General features: G+C 43.5%; 1 protein-coding gene across 2 annotated transcripts in view; it reads right to left on the bottom strand.

The window, feature by feature from the left end:
- MTTP (microsomal triglyceride transfer protein) overlaps nt 1-9982 on the bottom strand; it is a 139256-nt gene extending 129274 nt beyond the window's left edge. For both annotated transcript variants that reach the window (XM_030190736.1, XM_030190737.1), the window contains exon 1: nt 9663-9982. In XM_030190736.1, the coding sequence (XP_030046596.1) occupies nt 9663-9723 (61 nt within the window). In that variant the 5' untranslated portion in view covers nt 9724-9982. The remainder of the gene's footprint in view (nt 1-9662) is intronic.
- Nucleotides 9983-23548: the final 13566 nt, after the last annotated feature.

Here is a 23548-nt window from a genome sequence, read left to right as displayed (position 1 = left end):
CCACCCAATTTCAGCTAAGCTTCTGTGGATCCATTCCTTCTGCACAGGATACAGGTAAACTTGCAAACAGACCCATGTATTTTATAAAGCATGCAAAAGCATATTGCAACTCTGCCCGTGCTCTGCCCGAATTCCTCGCCTAGACATAACTACATTCTGATTGCGTGAAAGTAAGCATGAACATTTTTCAGTACCTATGTTTATTTATTTATTGGGATTTATTAACCACCTTTATGAAAAGATTCACCCCAGTTTAACATACAGGCATAACCCTGGGGTCATTTTATAAAAATCTTTTTCTGCAGGAAGAAGTATAAAAATACCCTAAGGGGTAAATTTAGAAAGATTTATCTGCATGTAAAAAGCCTGTTTAACAGGATGGAAATAAATACCTGTTATAAAGTTATTCAAAGAACGGATCACGTTCAAGATGTGCACGATAGTTCCTAAAATCATTTACGGAGACGCCCCGACCTACATGCTAGACCTCGTCGACCTACCTCCTAGAAATGCAAAAAGTCAGCCCACACATTTCTTAATCTACACTTCCCTAGTTGTAAAGGATTAAAATACAAACTAACACACGCGACCAGCTTCACCTACCTGAGCACACAGCTGTGGAATGCACTACCAACAAAATTGAAAACAACCAACGAAATAACTAACTTTCGCAAATCTCTGAAAACCTATCTCTTCAACAAGGCCTACCACGAGAACCCATAACTTAACTATAACACTTCACCTGACTCTGAATAATGTCTTTCTATAACTGTTTGCTTAGTTCCTATCTGTCATCCTTGATCTCTTTTAACACCAATTGTATCTTTTACCCTGTAATGGTGATGCTATAACAGATCTTTGTAAGCCACATTGAGCCTGCAAATGGGTAGGAAAATGTGGGATACAAGTGCAATAAATAAATAAATAAAATAAAATAATAAGATAGCATGTACTTTTATATACAGTGGTGGAAATAAGTATTTGATCCCTTGCTGATTTTGTAAGTTTGCCCACTGACAAAGACATGAGCAGCCCATAATTGAAGGGTAGGTTATTGGTAACAGTGAGAGATAGCACATCACAAATTAAATCCGGAAAATCACATTGTGGAAAGTATATGAATTTATTTGCATTCTGCAGAGGGAAATAAGTATTTGATCCCCCACCAACCAGTAAGAGATCTGGCCCCTACAGACCAGGTAGATGCTCCAAATCAACTCGTTACCTGCATGACAGACAGCTGTCGGCAATGGTCACCTGTATGAAAGACACCTGTCCACAGACTCAGTGAATCAGTCAGACTCTAACCTCTACAAAATGGCCAAGAGCAAGGAGCTGTCTAAGGATGTCAGGGACAAGATCATACACCTGCACAAGGCTGGAATGGGCTACAAAACCATCAGTAAGACGCTGGGCGAGAAGGAGACAACTGTTGGTGCCATAGTAAGAAAATGGAAGAAGTACAAAATGACTGTCAATTGACAAAGATCTGGGGCTCCACGCAAAATCTCACCTCGTGGGGTATCCTTGATCATGAGGAAGGTTAGAAATCAGCCTACAACTACAAGGGGGGAACTTGTCAATGATCTCAAGGCAGCTGGGACCACTGTCACCACGAAAACCATTGGTAACACATTACGACATAACGGATTGCAATCCTGCAGTGCCCGCAAGGTCCCCCTGCTCCGGAAGGCACATGTGACGGCCCGTCTGAAGTTTGCCAGTGAACACCTGGATGATGCCGAGAGTGATTGGGAGAAGGTGCTGTGGTCAGATGAGACAAAAATTGAGCTCTTTGGCATGAACTCAACGCGCCGTGTTTGGAGGAAGAGAAATGCTGCCTATGACCCAAAGAACACCGTCCCCACTGTCAAGCATGGAGGTGGAAATGTTATGTTTTGGGGGTGTTTCTCTGCTAAGGGCACAGGACTACTTCACCGCATCAATGGGAGAATGGATGGGGCCATGTACCGTACAATTCTGAGTGACAACCTCCTTCCCTCCGCCAGGGCCTTAAAAATGGGTCGTGGCTGGGTCTTCCAGCACGACAATGACCCAAAACATACAGCCAAGGCAACAAAGGAGTGGCTCAGGAAGAAGCACATTAGGGTCATGGAGTGGCCTAGCCAGTCACCAGACCTTAATCCCATTGAAAACTTATGGAGGGAGCTGAAGCTGCGAGTTGCCAAGCGACAGCCCAGAACTCTTAATGATTTAGAGATGATCTGCAAAGAGGAGTGGACCAAAATTCCTCCTGACATGTGTGCAAACCTCATCATCAACTACAGAAGACGTCTGACCGCTGTGCTTGCCAACAAGGGTTTTGCCACCAAGTATTAGGTCTTGTTTGCCAGAGGGATTAAATACTTATTTCCCTCTGCAGAATGCAAATAAATTCATATACTTTCCACAATGTGATTTTCCGGATTTAATTTGTGATGTGCTATCTCTCACTGTTACTAATAACCTACCCTTCAATTATGGGCTGCTCATGTCTTTGTCAGTGAGCAAACTTACAAAATCAGCAAGGGATCAAATACTTATTTCCACCACTGTACGCTGTGTGTAAGCAGTCCTGGGGCATAGGTAGTAAAGGGGTAAATTTGAAATGTATTTCTATTGTATATAATATACAAGTAGACACACGGAGAGTAATTCTATAAAAAGGTAAAGGAGTGGCCTAGTGGTTAGGGTGGTGGAGTTTGGTCCTGAGGAACTGAGTTCAATTCCCAGCACAGGCAATAAAGCGCGGGGTACAAATGTAACTAAAATAAAAAAAAATTATGTGCCAAGGATGAACCTATTTGGAGCCTATGATATAAAGAAAAGTAGACACCTAGTTTTCTTTATAGAATACTGGCGTAAAAGGTCACAAGCATGCCTATATTTTAGGTGTGAATGCATACACCAACCATAGAGCTGGTGTACATGTTCACACTTAGGGCCCTGTTTCCTAAGGCGCGCTAGTGTTTTTAGCGCACGCTAATACTAGAGACACCCATATTACTATGATTGGTAATGGTGCAATGATCGTAGTATTGTATAATATACATGTGTAAATGTGTGCCCTGCCCATGCTCTGCCCAAACTCCACCCACATAAGAATATAAGTGTTGCCATAGTGGAATAGACAGAAGAAGGTCCATCAATCCCAGCATCCTGTTTCCAACAGTGACCAATCCAGGTCATAAGTACCTGGCAAGATCCCAAAACAGTACAATGCATTTTATGCTGCTTATACTAGAAATAAGCAGTGAGTTTTCCCCAAGTCCATCTTAATAATGGCTAATGAACATTTCTTTTAGGAAATTATCCAAACCTTTTTTAAACCCTGCTAAGCTAACTGCTTTTACCACATTTTCAGGCAATGAATTCCAGAGTTTAACTACAAGCTGTGTGAAGAAATATTTTTTCCAGTTTGTTTTAAATTTACTATTTAGTACCTTCATTGAATGCCCCCTGCAAAAAGTGCACGCCTTCAAATACTGGTGTATACTTATAGTCTAGCATGTAGTTGGGAAATGGTCATTTACATGTGGATGTGTCTACATATATGCACACGTGACAAGAATGCCAGCATTAACACATGTTCTTGCCCCTAAATATAGGTGACTCCTTAGAAAATTGATCCCCACAGAGACATCTTTTTAAATGCTGAATGGCATCAGAGCACACATGTTCATATATAGTGTACTTACTCTGTTGTTACACATAGCTGGGGACATTGGTCTAGGCCAATCAGTACTTTAAAAGAGGCCATTTACATGCAAAAACAGCTTTATAAAATTATCCCTATAGAGTACACACGTTTACACCTGCTTTGGAGCAGGTGTAAAACAAGTACACTAGCATTTACACACTAGATGGGCTGGTTCTTGGAAAGTATTTCATAATGGCCTATAGGCGCCTCTGTTGCCTTTATAACAGAGGCATAAAATAGTCACTTTTTGAACCACCCATAGGCGCTCTCTTATCAAATCAAGCCCATAAGCAGCAATTTTATAAAAGCAAACATCCATGTACTTTCCCTTTATAAAATAGCAACCTTTTATATGTATACCGGCTACATCCACTAATGTACACTAATCCACTCCTTTATACACCATCATTATCAGATCTCAATTGTCGGATTAGTGAATTCTTAGTCACATACATTTCTATGTACCATTCAGTCTTTCACAGAAGTCCAAATGTCAAACTGTGTTTTAAAACCCATAACAAGCCCATTATACTACTGAAGGGCCCTCTTAATGCATGAGCCAGGGCAGCTGTTCAGGTGTGTGCCTTTATTAGTACATTTGGCATCCAAAACATTTCTAACTTTAACCTCAAGTTGCTTCCAACACCATGCATTAAGAAGTTTACTGCTTGCCAATAGTACTATACTACAGTGTTTCCCAAGTCCAGTCCTGTAGTACCTGTTGCCAGTCAGGTTTTCAGAATATCCACAATGAATATGCATGAATTTGATTTGCATACACTGTCTCCATTATATGCAAATCTCTTTCATGCATATTCATTATGGATATCCTGAAAACCTGACTGGCAAGGGGGTACTCCAGGCCTGGACTTGGGAAACACTGCTTTACAGTATAGATATGCACACATACAAGTGGAGGAGTGGCCTAGTGGTTAGGGCAGGGGCGTATCTGTGTGGGGCCTCAGGGGCCTGGGCCCCCGCAGATTTCGCCCTGGACCCCCCTACCGCTGCCAACCCTCCCCCTCCGTTGCTGTCGCCTACCTTCGCTGGCGGGGGACCCCAACCCCCGCCAGCCGAGGTCCGCGTCCTCCTGCCGCTGCCGGCTGCCTGTAAAAGAATTCCGTCAGCTGGCGGGGGACCCCCAACCCCGCCAGCCAAGCTGAGGTCCTTTCATTTCTTCCAGTAAAGCTGGCGCCGAAAGTTTCTTCTGAGTCTGACGTCGCTGCACGTTGTACTTGCAGGACGTCAGACTCAGAAACAGAATGAAGCTCATTCTGTTTCTGAGTCTGACGTCCTGCACGTACAACGTGCAGCGACGTCAGACTCAGAAGAAACTTTCGGCGCCAGCTTTACTGGAAGTTCTGGTAGAAATGAAAGAACCTCGGCTTGGCTGGCGGGGGTTGGGGGTCCCCCGCCAGCTGACGGAATTCTTTTACAGGCAGCCGGCAGCGGCAGGAGGACGCGGACCTCGGCTGGCGGGGGTTGGGGTCCCCCGCCAGCGAAGGTAGGCGACAGCAACGGCGGGGGGGAGATTGGCAATGGTAGCGGCTGGGGGGAGGGGGATCGGCAATGGCGGCGGGGGGGGGGGGGGGCTATAATGTGCCCCCTCACTCTGGCCCCCCCTACTGCCGCAGTTCAGATACGCCCCTGGGTTAGGGTGGTGGACTTTGGTCCTGGGGAACTGAGGAACTGAGTTCCATTCCCACTTCAGGCACAGGCAGCTCCTTGTGACTCTGGGCAAGTCACTTAACCCTCCATTGCCCCATGTAAGCCGCATTGAGCTTGCCATGAGTGGGAAAAGCGCAGGGTACAAATGTAACAAAAAAAAAATACATACAGCACTGTGCACACACACCATAATTTTTCAGTCATAGCAACCAGTAAACAATAAAGATTTCTTTGTAGCAATAAATGTGATGACATCACCGGGGGGTTCTATCGGATATGCTGGTTGGTCAGATTATTGAGACTGTACTGTATATATACACATGGGGTAGATATTTAGCCAGCTTTGCTCAGCGTTTTGCTGACCACAACCAGCTTTATGCCCAGATGTTCAATGCTGGGTCATGTCTGGACTCCAATATTGAATATCTGGGCACACGCGGCTGGACAACACATAGCTGGTTAAGGGCGATACTCAGCACTTAAGCAGCTATGGTGAATCGCAAAAAGATAGGACTGTGTTTTATGTGGTCCTATCTATGCAGTTATCTTAGCTAGTTAAAGGCCGAATATTGTCACTTAACTGACTAGGTCCTGACTCTGCCTCTCAGGGCCGGCCCAAGGCAAGATGCTCCCCCCCCCCCCCCGGGCCGAGATGCTGCCCCCCTTCCTATCTGCCGCCCCGGCATTTCCTTCACAGCGTTACCCGGCAGTGGCAGTGATTCCTGTAGCTGTCCTGCTGCCGGCACCCACCTCTTCCCTTTACTGCGGCTGCCTGAGCCTCCGAATAAACAGGAAGTTACATGAGAGAGGCGACTGCCATAAAGGGAAGAGGCAGGTGCCAGCGGCAGGACAGCGTATGGGAATCGCCGCCGCTGCTGGGTAATGCTGGGGAGATGCCACTCCTGAGGAGTGCTACCTGAGGCCCCCGCCTCAGGTGGCTTGCCTCTGAAATGCCTATAAAATATCTCATTAAGTGCCATTAAATATGCCCAGTTAGCCCTGTAAAAGCAATTTAAATGGCCAGAAGTTGTTTCTGGCCGATTAAATCACTTTGGATATCAACCCTACATACATGTAAACACACCATATATAGCTATAAGTGGCAAAGTCATGCATTAAGTTGTTGCCATGACTGAAAAAGTACAGTGTGTATATATGTGTGTGGTTTGTGTATATACATGTATATATATGTACGGTGTATGTACAGTGTATGTACAGTCTATATATATGTATGTGTAAATACATATATAAAGTTGCACACAGTACTGAAGCAGAAAGTTTGCTTTCTCCTATTACTGGGGCACTTTTGAAGAACTCCTTGCTAGCTGAGTTAAAGATTCATAATTTTCGGGCTGATATTCAAACAGATTTAAATATTCACTGGCACCTGGTGAATGTGTAAGTCTGCTATCCATGTATTTTGAGAAACAACATGGGTGAAGGGTAATTCCACAATAGGACTTGGGCGACCCTGTGAGAAGGACGTCCATCTTCTTATTTGTGTCAAAAGATGGGCGCCCTTCTTTTTCGAAAATAAGCCTGATAGTAACATAGTAAGTGACGGCAGATAAAGACTTGAACCTGGCAACAATGACCCCCTAGTGGTAGTATTATGGTATTACCACTGGAGGTCATCATCACCATTTTTTGAACGAATTGGGTGGGAATGAAAAGGGACTGCTCCTGCCCCACCCAACTAGACTATCAGGGATTGCTTCTGGATAAGTCCTGGGTAGGGAGGGATACTGTGGAGTGCAGGGAGGAGACATGGGTGGGACTTGGATGCAGAGGGGTTTCGAAGAGAGATCGGGGAGGGACTGGAACTGGAAGGAGGGTTTGGGGGATCAGAGTAGCTGTGGGATAGGAAGTCAGGTCCGAAAGTTATGCAGTTGTCAGAAGATATTCAGTGCTGGCACCTACATAGCAAAGCAGGCAAAATTAGGACTGCCTTTTGTATAGTCTTATCTGCCCACTTAGCTATGGAGGTACCAACATTTAATGTGGCTTCCTCCTGCATAACTTCACCCCTGGACCACTCCAGTACTGCTCAAGATGTACCTGGGCGGTCAGAAATGATATTGAGCAATAAGTACCGCTGAATATTGGTGGTTAGCTCACTTAAACCACACTGAATATCAACCTCCTTAGATTATAAACCCTCTGGGGACAGGAAAATACCTAGTCTACCTGTATGCAACTCACCATGAGCTACTACTGAAAATGATGTGAGCTAAATGCAAATAAATGCAAGGGGGGCATATGCATGGCTCGGACTCCCACTTATGTGCATAATTTACAGAATACTATAAGTTACACATGTCCATGTTGCACTTACACAATAAAAGTTAAGCCAGGCCTTTATGCATAAATGTAAGGTGCGCTAATATCAGGTTACACTGGTATTCTATAACAGAATCTGAGCAGCCAGACGCCATTGTAGAATAGACTTCCACAGAGCGCCAAAATGTAGAACTGCCCCCACAATGTGGATTTCAACATGCGAATAGGGGCTTTGTATGGAATATACATGTGTAAAATCAAGAATAGAGCCATTATGCTACAAGCTCTGTTCTTCCATCTGTTGTCCTTCAAGCTGATTACAGGCTTGTAAGACTTTGAATGTATTTATATATCTACAAAAGTGGACAGTGAGTTCTCATTAAACAAGATGTTCCTCGCAGAATGAATGAAGCCTATTTTTCAGAACACTTGCACTCATAAACCATGATAGGAAACAAAAACTACCCTGCCCTGTCAGCATCCTGAAAATTTAATGTGGATAGCAGACTTGTGAGGCCTATTTTCAAAGCACTTACACTTACAAAGCTCTATAGTAACCAATGGAACTTTGTAAGTTTAAGTGCTTTGAAAACGAGCCCCTAAAAGGGTAATTTTATAAGAAGTCTCCTAGTTTTAGGAGGGAAGAAGCCGGTAAATAGCTGTGTTCTAGTCACCCACATGTGGAAATGGCCTCTTATTGAATATCAACTAGTTGAAAAGTATGTGTCAGGCTTTGAAGGCATATACTTTGTTGGTGGGCATTTGCATGGGTGAAGTGCACATATATGTACATAAATTATAGAATACTCTAATTTATGCACATTCATACGCATATCTAGGTATAGGTACTGGCTATAGGGCTGAGGTAAGTGGTCACACCTAGATAGGCATGTGTTCTCTGCCGTTTGCACTCATATTCTGTAAAGAAAAGAAAGTGCCTACTTTTCTTTAAAATAGCTTTAAAACAGGCATCAAATTCAAGCACTTATAAGATGACCCTCTAAAAGTTATTAGGGGGACATTCACAGACAATTTCATGGGCCTTTTTTTTTTGGCTAGAAAAAAAGATAGTACATTTCATTTAATGGCCAGTCAGACCCTGGTTTTAAAAGTCTGTTCAACATCAGTGCTGATGTGGCATTTTCATAATAAACAAAGACAGGTCACTCAAGCAACTTTGTTTTAAATTTCTTTTACTAATCGCAAAAGTACCCTTGCAGGCAAGCATTATCGAATAAGTGACCTCACCATATTGTTAAGTAACCTGACTTCTAACTTGGGATATTTCATTGTATGCCTGGGTGATTATCATACCATGATATGTGCTGTACCACTGTGGCAGTCCCTGTAAAATCAGTCAGAAGCCAGCCAGGGCTACCTGAGAATTTCAGATCTAGACACCACAGCAAGATTGTATCTCTGTCCATAGGAACTAACTTTTCAAAATTGCTGGGGGTGCTAAACCCAAAAGGAAATTACCTCTCCCTAGACAGAATCAAGGAGTTTGTTCAATATTGGGGGTGCTCATGCACCCACAGAGCTGGCTCTTATGTCTCTGTCCTGTGATCACTAGGGGGTCCTTTTACTAAGCCGCGGTAGTGCGGCTGCATCTTTTGGGCACTCGATGGGCCATTTTTTTTTACCGCGTCTATGAAAAAGGGCCTTTTTTAAGGGACCGGAAAATGGACAAGTGCTAAAATTGAAACCAGCGCATGTCCATTTTTGGCCTGAGACCTTATCACCAGCCACTGACCTAGTGGTAAGCATGTGCCAACTGCCATTTACCGTTGGATAGGTGTCCCACGGTAGAAAACAGAAAATATTTTCTACTGTGTGTTTTTGGCACGTGCCAAATTCAGAATTACTACCCAGGGCACGCTGTAGCCTGGGTGGTAATGCCAATTTGGCACATGCTGGACACGTGTAGGCCCTTACGTGCCTTTGTAACAGGGCTCCTAGGTGGCCAGTGCTTACGATTATCAGAAAGACAAACAGAATAAAAGAATGCACTTACCTTTTACAGAGGCCGAGAGTGCCGAGGCTATACATAGGAAAAGCAGAGTAAGGGCTGGCATGTTAAGCTTTTTTTTTTGTAATGGCCAGGCTACTGTGCACCAGTCCTGACCAGAGGAAGGAAAAGCAACCAAAAAAACTTGGTAAAAAGCAGTGACCAGCCCAGATTGGAGCAGAGTGGATAAAGAGGCTCTGATGCACCAGGAAAATGTTTATCTAGATGTAGTAGAGGTCAGATTCCAAATTCCATGCGCTGGTACTAAGTTCAGCAAATGAAGCTGGTTAATGATTAGAGGTCAGTTACTTATAGGTGCCTCCTTAATGAAACAATTAGCCTTCTCCCCCAACCCATTATCAGGCCTAAGACAACTGTAACCTGGCACTTGAAAAGTGCAGCTGATTAAGGAGGAGCAGCTAGTGGTTTCAGTACTTCCTTCCATGGAGAAAAAATTAAGAGGGACAGAGAGAGAGAGACTGAAAGGGTGTGTTTGTAACCAAATATTTCTTTTCACATTTTTTATTTGTTTATTTTGGCCCTCGTTCACCATCACAGTAACGTGCATTGTTTGCTGCTTCTTCCTTAGCCTATGTGTAGAAGATAATGACATTTAAAATGGTCACATGAAAGTGAACACAACCACTTTAACGCAGTCACTTTCCGTGCTGCTATCCCCTTGGATTATTTTGATTATTTTCTACGATGTTATTCTGATGCATTTTGCTATGTTATTTTGCACTGTGCTATTCTGTTCTTTAGGTCCTCTGTCTTGGGGGTGGGGGGGGGGGGGGTGGTATGTGAGCTTAGAAACAGAATTGTAATCAGTTAGCAGGAGCTGCTGGGCATTAGGTGCAGGAAGGAGGAAGGAAGTGCCCACCAACACAGAAACTCATTGTTCCCCATCACCCGAAAATGGAATAGTTTTTCTTAGCATATAAAGCCTCTGTTACAGTTCCATGGGCTAACATTTAAGGGGGGCTATTTTACAGTTACTATATTATTTATTTATTTGTTGCATTTGTATCCCACATTTTTCCACCTATTTGCAGATTCAATGTGGCTTACAATAATACATCATGACAAGCGCCAATCAAGAGTAGATAAACAATTGGTTACATAAAGAACAAGTGTAACAAAATGGATATAATCAATTGAATAAAGCATACAGATTATCAAGTAATTAGTGATGTGTTTGGAATTCCTATTATTGATTACTAGTAAAAGAGGCCCGTTTCTGAGCAAATGAAACGGGCGCTAGCAAGGTTTTCGTCGCCAACACCCCTCCCCTCCCTCCCTGGCCAACCCCTTCGTTGTTCTGCCATTGCTCCGCCCCCAAAGTCATCCCCCGCCTCCCTGCCTCCCTCCCTGCCAACCCCTTCGTTGTTCTGCCATTGCTCCGCCCTCGAGGGCGGGGCCCGGAGCGATTTTGGTGGCTTCACCACCACGAACCTTCGAACCTTTTTGAAGGAAGTCAGGGCTTGGCTTCACTGACGTCAGTGTCCTCAGAACGTTGAGGGTGAGTTTTATTATAGTAGATTATGGTAAATCTTGTTAAAAAGTATCAGTATAAAGCAGAGCCGATAGACACAGAAAGCCTCAGTTTAGACTTTAATTCCCACCCCTGGCCAGATCTCTAATTTATAGTCCCTAGAACCAATTAGAAGACTACAAATTTAAATTGGGACATCTCATCAGCCAGTAATTATCTCTTAGAAATACAATCTACTTAGATCCATAAAGGGGAACCTACTGATAACATTATTGTTCTTATTATTATCATCATCATAACTAAATATTAGCATAGCCTAGCATATAACTAGCAATCATAGGGGACTTTAGTTCACATGGAGGGGCATAATCGAACGAAAACGTCTATCTCCATGGGCGTTTATCTCCGAGAAAGGGTCCGTGAAGGGGCGGACCGAACCGTATTTTGGGAAAAAATAGACGTCCATGTTTTATTCGACAATTTGTGAGCTGGGCGTTTTTGTTTTTCAGCGATAATGGAAAATGAAAGCGCCCAGCTCAAAAATGAATAAATCCAAGGCATTTGTTCGTGGGAGGGGCCAGGAGTCGTAGTGCACTGGTACCCCTCACATGCCAGGACACCAACCGGGCACCCTAGGGGGCACTTTTACAAAAACAAAAAAAAAGGTAAAAGAGCTCCCAGGTGCATAGCACCCTTCCCTTGGGTGTTGAGCCCCCCAAATCCCCCTCAAAACCCACCACCCACAAGTCTACACCATTACTATAGCCCTAAGGGGTGAAGGGGGGCACCTACATGTGGGTACAGTGGGTTTGGGGGGCGGTGTGGAGAGCTCCCATTTACCAGCACAAGTGTAACAAGTGGGGGGGGGATGGGCATGGGTCTACCTGCCTGACGTCCACTGCACCCCCTAATAACTGCTCCAGTGACCTGCAAACTGCTGCCAGGGAGGTGGGTATGACATTTGAGGGTGAAGATAAAAAGTTGTGAAACGGCATATTTTTGTGGTGGGAGGGGGTTAGTGACCACTGGGGAAGTCAGGGGAGGTCATCCCCGACTCCCTCCAGTGGTCATCTGGTCATTTAGGGCACTTTTTGGGGCCCTATTCGTGGAAAAACAGGGTCCAGGAAAAGTGCCCTAAATTCTCGCTAAAAACGCATATTTATTTTCCATTATCGGCAAAAGGCGCCTATCTCTGATCGGCCGATAACCATGCCCCAGTTCCGCCTTCACCATGCCTTTGACACGCCCCCATCAACTTTGTCCGCATCCGCGACGGAGTGCAGTTGAAAACGTCCAAATTCGGCTTTCGATTATACCGCTTTATTCGTTTTTGTGAGATAAACATCTAGCTCCCGATTTGGGTCGCAATATAGGCGTTTTGCTTTTTCAATTATAAGCTGGATATTCCCACTCCATTTGCAACTTAATTAAGAAATCACCAATAATAAGATGCAGGCAGCAGTACAGCAGCAAGATAGGGGCTATCCAGTCATTTGACTGAGTGTCCCATGTTTGATTATCTCCCTGTTGGTGAGAAGTCATATGTGTGTACTTGGTGCAAAGAACTCCTAGCACTCAGGGAATGGGTTTGATCTCTGGAAGCTAGAATAGCAGATTTAGAGGAACAGACAGAGAGGCCTATAGGGATATAGTAGCGAAGTCTCACCTCCAGCCTGGCATCCCCCGTGCTGCCATAGAGGAGAAATACTCCGAAGGGAGAGCATCACTGTGGAGAGGCAGAAAGTGATCCTATAGCCAGGACTTTCTTGTCTATTAGATTGTAAGCTCTTTGAGCAGGGACTGTCTTTCTTCTATGTTTGTGCAGCGCTGCGTATGCCTTGTAGCGCTATAGAAATGCTAAATAGTAGTAGTAGTAGACTTGCCCTCCAGGCGATGCAATATCCTATCACACTGAGGATGTGTTTCCAGGGGCTTCTGCCCAGGAGGGAAGGGTTAGGATGGCCATTGTAGTTGGAGATTCCATCATTAGGCATGTAGATAGCTGGGTGGCTGGTGGAAGTAAAGATTGCATGGTCACCTGCCTGCCTGATGCAAAGGTGGCGGACCTCATGAGGCACCTAAATAAGATTTTAGACAGTGCTGGGGAGGAGTCTGCTATCTTGGTACACGTGGGTACCAGTGACATAGTAAAATGTTGGAGAGATGTTCTGGCAGCTGAAATCCAGAATCCAGGGTAGCATTTTCAGAAGTGCTCCTCGTTCCACGCACAGGACCCAAGAGACAGGTAGAACTCCAGAGTCTCAATGTGTGAATGAGGTGATGGTGCAGGACATTATATTATACTTCTATACCGCTAACACCACAGGGTTCAAAGCGGTTTACAATGTTAAGAAATAACCAGGACAAACTCCTAGGCAATGCAAATAAATTTCCTAAAAATGGAAAAATTAGACAAAGTACTGAAACATGGTTGCAGTTCTTTCCAGATTTTAGCAGCTTGGAATGCAAGAAGTCTTTCATAAATTTTAAATTGTTTGACTCACTTCAAGGTAAGAGGAACAAAAGGGGAATTGAACATTGATCTTCTGATTCTGTTAACAGATTGAAACTCCAAGTGAAATAATAACTACTCTGGACATTCACCATTCAAAATCTTAAACAATATACATGAAAATTTGAGCAAAATCCTTGCTTCAATTGGCAATCCAGTATTCTGGATGGTTTGTCATTTTCGAACAATCTATTTTGGATCACACATTTGTTAGGAAGTGAGCAACATTCTGGTGAAGGGGGAGCCTATTCCGGAAAGATGGACTCCACCTGAACCAGGGTGGAACCAGGTTGCTGGCATCAACATTTAAAAAGGAGATAGAGCAGCTTTTAAACTAGAAACTGGCTAAGAGTCACTCAAAAGCGCATGGTTCAGAACAAAGTATCTTAAAAAGATATCACCATAACAGGGAAGACAGCACACCCTGATAGCGAGGTTGCAACAACTAAGCTACAAAAAAGTGCCCAAAACAGTTTTGTCCTGGATGTTTTTGTTTTGTTCCATTACAGCTGAAAAATATCCAGGTCTTAGGAATACCCAAATTCCACCCTTAACACACCCCCTTGAGATTTGAACGCACTGCAGATGAACTGCATAGAAAAGCATCTGAGAAATGGTCCAATTTTGACGTTTTGGTGACAAAAATATCCAAGTGCTATTTTAGACCATTTTCTAGATGTTTTTCTATTTTGAAAATGAGCCCCAAAGCCAACATGGATTTAGTCAAGGGAAATCTTGACTTACCAATCGAGTACATATCTTTGTGGATAATGGTTGGTATTGTGTATCTGAATTTTCAAAAGGCATTTGACAAAGTACCTCATGCAAAAATTCCTGAGGAAACTAGAAAGTCATGGGATAGAAGTTAACATCCTATTGTGGATTAAAAAAACTGGTTAAAAGATAGAAAACAGAGAGTAGGGTTAAATTTTAATTTATTTATTTATTGCATTTGTATCCCACATTTTCCCACCACTTTGCAGGCTCAATGTGGCTTACAATACATCATGAATAGTGGAAGCATATAAGAAAATGGTAAGTATTCTCTACGGAAAAGGGTAGATAGTAGGGTTCCTCAGGAGTCTGTGCTGGGACCACTGCTTTTTAACATATTTATAAATGATACAGAGATGGAATAACTAATAAGGTAATTAAATTTGCTGATGACACAAAGTTATTCAAAGTTGTTAAGTCACAAGAGGAATGTGACAATTTGCAAGAGTACCTTGCGAGACTAGGCATCCAAATGGCAGATGGCATTTAATATGAGTAAGTGCAAAGTGATGCATGTGGGAAAGAGGAACCCAACTATAGCTATACGATGCTAGGTTCCACATTAGGAGTCACCGACCCGGAAAAGGATCTAGGTGTCATCGTTGATGATACGTTGAAACTCTCTGCTCATTGTGCAGTGGCAGCTATGAAAGCAAATGGAATGTTAGGAATTATTAGGAATGGAATGGGAAACAAAAATGAAAATATTATAATGCCTTTGTATCGCTCCTTGATGCAACCGCACCTCAAATACTGTGTGTAATTCTGGTCACCATATCTCTATCAGAGGAGAATGAAAGAGGTCTATAAAATACTGAGTGGAGTGGAACGGGTAGACGTGAATCACTTGTTTACTCTTTCTAAAACTACTAGGACTAGGGGGCATGCAATGAAGCTACTAAGTAGTAAATTTAAAACAAGCCAGAGAAAATATTTCTTCACTCAACTTTGCCAGAGAATCTGGTAAAAGCAGTTAGCCTAGCAGGGTTTAAAAAAGGTCCTAAATGAAAAGTCCATAAGCCATTATTAAGATGGACTTGGGAAAATCCACTGCTTATTTCTAGGATAAGCAGCACAAAATCTGCTTTACTGTTCTGGAATCTTGCCAGGTACTTGTGACCTGGATTGTCCACTGTTGGAGACAGTATACTGGTTTTGACGGACCTTCAGTCTGTCCCAATATGGCAACGCTTAAGTGGAGTTTTGATGAATGACTTAAAAGGGAAAGATATAGTAGGATAGGGAGAGAAGGGGAATAGAGATAAATTCTGAAGGATGGATTGGGTAAAAGAGAACAGAGAACATGGGGACCCAAATGAAAGAGGTATTCCTTCCTAGAATAGGTAGAAGGAGAATGGGAATTGAGTAAGGGTGGGAGAGAAGATTAGTACTGACTTTTGGATTGTGAATGGAAGACAGAGTAATTTGAAAATGGGTGGAAAGGATAATGAGCTAAGATTATTTATCCAAGAAACTCATCTCAGAAAAGGGGATGAACATCTAACAAAGGTAATTGGCTGCCAACCATGCAAAGCACAGGAAAGGAGGAATGATCATACTAATTTGTAGAACACAAAAATATGGAGATCATAGAGATGGTAAAAAATACAAATGACTGATATATAATACTGAAAATCCATATAGAGAGTGTTGTTAACCCTAGTGGGATTATATGCACCAAACACATTGCAGGGAGTTTTCTTTGAAGAGTTAGGGAATAAACTGAGAGAAAGGGAGGGATGGAGCGATCATTGTAGGGGATGACTTTATCTTATCTTAACTATTAATCCTAGGCTGGACAATACGGAGAGGGGAGAGGGACTTAGTAATAAGGTGACGTGGAGGGGCATAATCGAACGCAAACGCCTATCTCCATGGGCGTTTATCTCCAAGAACGGGTCCGTGAAGGGGCGGGCCGAACCGTATTTTCGAAAAAATGGACGTTTTTGAGCTGGGCGTTTGTTTGTTTTTAGCGATAATGGAAACTAAAAATGCCCAGTTCAAAAACGTCCTAATCCGAGCCATTTGGTTGTGGGAGGGGCCACGATTCGTAGTACACTGGCCCCCCTGATATGCCAGGACACCAACTGGGCACCCTAGGTCAGTGTGGTGGACTTCAGAAAAAGCTCCCACATGCATAGCTCCCTTACCACGGGTGCTGAGCTCCCAACCCCCCTCCCCCAAAACCCACTACCCACAAATGTACAACACTACCATAGCTCTTAGGGGTGAAGGGGGCACCTACATGTGGGTACAGTGGGTTTTGGAGGCCTCCCATTTACCAGCACAAATGTTACAGGTGGGGGGGGGATGGGCCTGGGGCCACCTGGCTGAAGTGCACTGCGGTACCCACTAAAAGTGCTCCAGGGACCTGCATACATGCAGGCCTCTAGGACTTGTTGCTGCTGTATAACATTGGCACACCACTTGACACCTGAAGACTAATCTCTGAAAACGTCCTTTATTGGAATAACCGCGTTTACTCACAGTTAACTGCAGATCAGAGGTTGTGCCCCACTGGCAACGAGTCTCCCTGGTACTGAGATTAGCAGTAGGTCAGAGCTGGCAGAATGCTGTACAATGCCCTCTTTCAGCCACGTTCAAGGTAAGAACTAAGTTGTCTAACGTGGCTAACACAGGAAAGGGAACTAAAACTGGCTTACAAAAATGGCCACTACCACATGGACTACAACAGGAAACACAACAGGGCACACTCTGACCCAGTAGGCAGGGGGAAAAGCACATCGTGAGACTGTAACACAAGCTAATGAAATCACGGAGCCCAATACCCTACATCCACCACAATGCAATGCTGATGTGACCCTGTACTGCACCCGAGAGCCACATCTGACTCAGGGAAAGGCTGTGAGAGGATCGAACGCATTCTGCTGTCATGGAGGTGGGTACGGCATTTGAGGCTGGCATACAGGCTGGAAAAAAAGTTTTTAAAGTGGGGTTTTTTTGGTGGGAGGGGGTTAGTGACCACTGGGGGAGTCCGGGGAGGTCATCCCCGATTCCCTCCAGTGGTCATCTGGGCAGTTGGGGCACTTTTTTGGGACTTGTTCATGAGAAAAAAGGGTCCAAAAAAAGTGATCCAAAATCGCGGTCAAAACGCCTTTTTTTTTTTTCGATTATCAGCTAAAGACACCCACCTCTCCTCAGCTGATAACCACGCCCCAGTCCCGCCTCCACCACGCCTCTGACACGCCCCCATCAACTTTATTCGTTTCCGCGACGGAGTGCAGTTGGAAACGCCCAAAATCGGCTTTCGATTATACCGATTTGGGCGCCTTTGCGAGAAAAACGCCCATCTCCCGATTTGGGTCGAAATATAGGCGTTTTTCTTTTTCGATTATAAGCTGGATAGAGTGAAATTTAAAAAAAACTCATGGGATTGATAAATGTAATTTATACATGGAGATTTAAAGAGGATAATATAAGAGAATTCAGCTTTTACTCATGGGTTCACTAGTTATATTCATGCATTGGCCTAATAATGATGGAAATCTCCCTTAAACAGGGATTCCAGGAAGTACATAAGAACATAAGAGCATAAGAATAGCCATACTGGGTCAGAACAATGGTCTATCTAGCCCAGTACCTTGCTTCCAACAATGTCCATTCCAGGTCACAAGTACCCGACAGAAACCCAGATAGTAGCAATATTCCATGCTACCAATCCCAGTGCAAGCAGTGGCTTATCCATGTCTATCTCAATAACAGACTATGGACTATTTATCCAGGAACTTGTCCAAACCTTTTTTAAACCCAGATACACTAACCTCTTTTACCACATCCTCCAGCAATGAGTTCCAGAGCTTAACAATTCTTTGAGTGAAAAAAATTCCTCCTACTTGTTTGAAACATTTTTCTATGTAACTTCATTGAGTATCCTGTAGTCTTTGTAATTTTGAAAGAGTGAAAAATCGATCCACTTTTACCCGTTCTACACCACTCAGGATTTTGTAGACCTCCTTCATATCCTTCCTCAGCTGTCTCTTTTCCAAGCTGAAGAGCCCTAAGTCATCCCTTTTATCATTTTGGTTGCTCTTCTTTGATTTTTTTCTAATTCTGTTATATCTTGTTTGAGATGCGGTGAACAGAATTGAACACAATGCTCAAGGTGAGCTCACACCATACAGTGACAGAAGCATTATAATAATCTTGATGTTATTTACCATCCATTTCTTAATAATTCCTAGAATCCTGTTTGCTTTTTTGGCTGCTGCTGCACACTGCACAGATTTCAGTGTATTGTCTACAATGACACCTAGATCTTTTTCTTGGGTGATTGCTCCTGAGGTGGATCCTAGCAAACTTTGAATAGTTTTGTGTCATCTGCAAATTTAATCACCTCCCTTATTGTTCCAATTTCCAGATCATTTATAAATATGTTAAATAGCACCGGTCCCAGTTCAGATCCCCAAAGTACAGTGCCGTAGCGAGGGCGGCTGACACCTGGGGCGGGTCGCCGCTGCGCACCCCCCCGGGTGCAGCATGGCGCCCCCCTCGGCGCGCCCCCCCTTCCGGCACGCACCCTTCCCCCCCCCCCGGAGCGCATTGTTACTTACTTTGGAAGCGAGGGGCGGGCGGGAGGGCCGATCCGCCCTCGAGTCCACGTCGCTGGGAGCTGCGTCGGCTCCATTGGTTCCTTGCTCTCTCTGCCCCGGAACAGGAAGTAACCTGTTCCGGGGCAGAGGGAGCAAGGAACCAACGGAGACGACACCCCCCAGCGGCATGCACCCAGGGCGGACCGCCCCACCACCCCGCCCCTTCCTACGCCACTGCTATAGTACTTCACTATTCACACTCTTCCACTGAGAAAAATGGCCATTTAACCCTACCCTCTGTTTTCTGTCCAATAACCAATTCCTAACCACAAAAGCACATTGTCTCCAATCCCATGACTTCTAAATTTTCTCAGGCGTCTCTCATGAGGAACTTTGTCAAAAGCTTTCTGAAAATCTGGATACACCACATCAACTGGCTCACTTTTATCCACTTGCTTATTCACGCCGTCAAAGAAATGAAGCAAATTGATGAGGCAAGACTTCCTTTGGCTGAACCCATGCTGATCCTGTCCCATTAAACAATGTTTGTCTATATGTTTCATAATTTTATTCTTTATAATAGTTTCCACTATTTTGCCCGGCACTGTGGTGAGGCTTACTGGTCTGTAATTTCCTGGATTACCCCTGGAACTCTTTTTAAAAATCAGCATTACATTGGCCACCACCCAATCTTCAGGAACTACAGATGATTTTAACAACAGGGCCCAAAGTAGCATGGCTTCACTAGAGGCAGGTCGTGTCATACAAATCTGATTGATTTCTTCGACTGGGTGGCCAAACAGTTGGACATGGGAGGGGCACTAGATGTGGTGTACTTAGATTTCAGCAAAGCCTTTGACATGGTTCTGCACAGGCGACTCATGAATAAACTAAGTACCCTCGGTATGGGACCTAGAGTAACTGACTGGGTTAAAAATGAGTTGAACGGAAGGCGATAGAGGTTAGTAGTAAATTAAGCTTGCTCTGAAGATAGGGATGTTATCAGTGGAGTACCGCAATGATCGGTCCTACGGCCGGCTCTTTTTAACTTGTTTATGAGTGATATTGTGGAAGGGCTGTCTGGTAAGGTTTGTCTCTTTGTGGATGATACCAAACTCAGCAACCGGGTGGACACCCCAGAGGTTATGGATGACGTGAGGAAGGACCTAGCAAAGCTTGAGTAATGGTCCAATATTTGGCAACTAAGATTTAATGCTAAAAAATGCAGGGTTATACACTTGGATCACAAGAATCCGAGGGAACAGTACAATTATAGGGGGTGAAGTGCTTCTCTGTACAAGAGTGGGACTTGGGGGTGATTGTATCTGATGACCTTAAAGTTTCCAAACAGGTAGAAAAAGCAACGGTCATAGCCAGAAGGATGCTTGGGTGCATAAGGAGAGGGATGACCAGCAGGAACAAAGAAATGATAGTGCCCTTGTATAAGTCTCCTGTGAGGCCCCATTTAGAGTACTGTGTGCAATTCTGGAGACCGCACCTATAGAAAAATAAAACAGGATGAAGTCGATCCAGAGGATGGCTACAAAATTGGTAGGCAGTCTTGGACATAAAACATATAAGGACAGGCTTATGAACCTCAACATGTATATGCTGGAAGAGAGGAGGGAGAGAGGGGATATGATAGAGACATTTAAATATCTCAGGGGCATTAATGTACAGGAAGTGAACCTTTTTCAAATGAAGGTAAACTCTGGAATGAGGGGGCATATGATGAAAAGACGAAATAGGCTTAGGAGGAATCTAAGAAAGTATTAGTTCATAGAAAGGGTGGTGGAAGCATGGAATGGCCTCCCGGTGGAGGTCATGAAGATGAGGACTGTGTCAGAATTTAAGAAAGCGTAGAACAAGCACATGAGATCCCTTAGGAAAAAGAAGAGTTAGTGGTTACAGTGGATGGACAGACTGGATGGGCCATTTGGCCTTTATCTGATGTCATGTTTCTATGTTTCTATAGGCTTTGGAGAGAACCTTATCCAATGGATAAAAGCAATGTACTGATAACTAAAAGTGCACATCCAGATAAATGGGAGATATTCAAGAGACTTTCCATTAGGCAGGAGCAAAAGACAAGGCTGCCTGTTATCCCAGATGATATTTTCAATAGCAATAGATCCATTAACATAAAATGTTAGGGAAAATGGGGACATGAAAGAGATGGAAGTTGGGCCTTTAATTTCAAAAATAGTCTTACATACAGATGATATTATATACACAATAGTACAACCTTGCATGACAATGCCAATATTGTTCCAAAAGATGAAGAGATGCAGCCAAAAGTTAGTCTCCAAGGTAAACTAAGATAAATCAGAGGCTTTAAAAATATTCATGATTGACCAGAGGAAGAAATGGTAAGGAACGCTTTCCCTTTTAGATGGGGGGAAATAAAACATGAAGCACTTGGGAATGAGAATCAATGCAGATCTGGGAAAATGTTTAAGAATAATTATGGCTCACTGCTAGAATGTGTAGATTGAGATTTTATGGAAGTGGGAAGGCCTAATTTATCATGGTTAGGAAGGATAGCAAGCGTGAAGGTAAATCTGCTTCCTAGGTTCCTATACTTAGTTCTGTCATCACCTGTAGAATGCCTGTAGGGGTGCTAAGGTTTCCTAGAAGTTATGAAGGTCTTCCACATCCGAATCTGACTACAATCTGGTCATGTAACTTGATGACATAAACAGTCTCCCGGAAGTGGACTATATAAGAGCTAGCAGCGTTGGCACTGCCAAGAAGCAGGTCAAGCTCCTTGAGCCTACTCTACTGAGCGAGCTCTAGGGTGAGGAATATAACAATAAGAGGGAGCATATGTGGTTATGTTTTTCTGAGTTAGTGATGGTGGGTAGTTTGTTTTTACTGTTTGGCTGCATTTGATTTTTAATGGTAAGACTAGATACTACTACTACTACTACTTAACATTTCTAAAGCGCTACTAGGGTTACGCAGTGCTGTACAGTTTAACAGATAAGGTCAGTCCCTGCTCGAGGAGCTTACAATCCAAAGGACAAATGTACAGTCAGTCAAAATAAATGATAGATGATAGTTCCTTTTTGATGAGGTGGAATCTGGTCTTCTGATTCCTGTGGTCTGGGGTCTGCGGCATCTGATTGGCTGTCAGTACGCTAATCTTTCCCAGGAATATTGTTTATGAACCTGTGTGTCTCAGTCACTGAGTTTGTCTACGTATAATATGGCGCCTTTAAATTGTAGGTCATTATAGGAGTAGATGTAATTTGTGTTGAATTATCTTTCGGACTCCAGATTCATATTTTATGCCTCACAGAGACATGGCTTAAGGCAGGTGAGGATGCCTATTTGGGTACTTGTCTTCCACCAGGTTATGCTGTTATTTCAATGTTACATTTAGGGTCAGATTCTGTAAATGGCATCTAAAATCTAGACGTGTCTGAAAAAGCGATTAGCGCTATTCTATACAATGTGCTTAAACTAAGGTGTTATGTATAAAATATGGCATAAGGCCATGGAACATGCCTACATTTAGGTACGAAGCCAAAAAAGAGGAGGAAATGGCACTTCCACAAAGCACAAACAAACCAAGAGTGGAAGACTTCAAAAAAGGTGTCCCAAGGTGACCAATTAATATAAAAAGAAAGTTCTCAAAGAGTTCAAAGGCTAAAAAGTAAAGATTTAGTCTCTAACAAAATGCAGGATGCGTCGACAATCCATGACCAAACACAGGCCATGTTTCAGCTATAGGCCTTCCTCAGGAGTCCTGTGAACAACGCAATTAAGGCCAGGAGACTAGCCTGAAAATAGGAAAACAATATTGATGCACAGCAAGGTTGTCTGCAAAGTAGTGTTTAGTTCAGCCATTTATGCCACTGAAAACCTGGTGTAAATACCCCCACCTAAATGTAGGCACGTTCCCCTGAATTCTATAGCAACGCGCATAAATTTGAGTAATGCCTGCAATGCGCCCACACTCCTCTCATAGCCGCAGTTCCTTTTTAGCTACATGCGTTAGAATTTACGCAAGCCTCTTTTTAGAATACACCTACAAAGAAGCGCAGGTAAATTCTAATTATTGCCAATTAGTGATGATAATTGGTTGTTATCGGCCAATTATCATCACCGACTGGTTCATTACTCAATTAACTAGCATATGTAAATTGGGTGTGCGCCCAATTTAATGTGCGCTACTCGCTGTGCCTTATATAGAATCCAGGGGTTAGTGGGGAAAAGTGGAGGTTTGGTGATATTATATTTCAGAAGTCCCCTTTAGTCCTGACTCCTCAGCTGTCTTATAATAAAGTGTTGATGATTAAGGTGAGAGCAAAAGTGCCAGTGCATATTGCATTACTGTATTGTCCACTGGGATTATCTTCATTGGTGTTGGATAATCAGTGTTTTTTTTGTAGAAAAAAGGTGCCGGTACTCGTTATGGGCAGGGCCACCACATATGGCTCCACCTCCTTTATAACCACACCCACATTAGCCACACCCCTTATACCAGCCATGGCGCATATAAACAGACATCCTTGAAAATATTATATTAGTATAGGAGAAAAAAATAACGTGATTTTTT

The sequence above is a fragment of the Microcaecilia unicolor genome, chromosome 2 (assembly GCF_901765095.1).
Source record: "Microcaecilia unicolor chromosome 2, aMicUni1.1, whole genome shotgun sequence".
Lineage (NCBI taxonomy): Eukaryota > Metazoa > Chordata > Amphibia > Gymnophiona > Siphonopidae > Microcaecilia > Microcaecilia unicolor.
The sequence above is the reverse complement of the archived record's forward strand: the minus strand, read 5'-3'. Positions and strand labels throughout refer to the sequence as shown.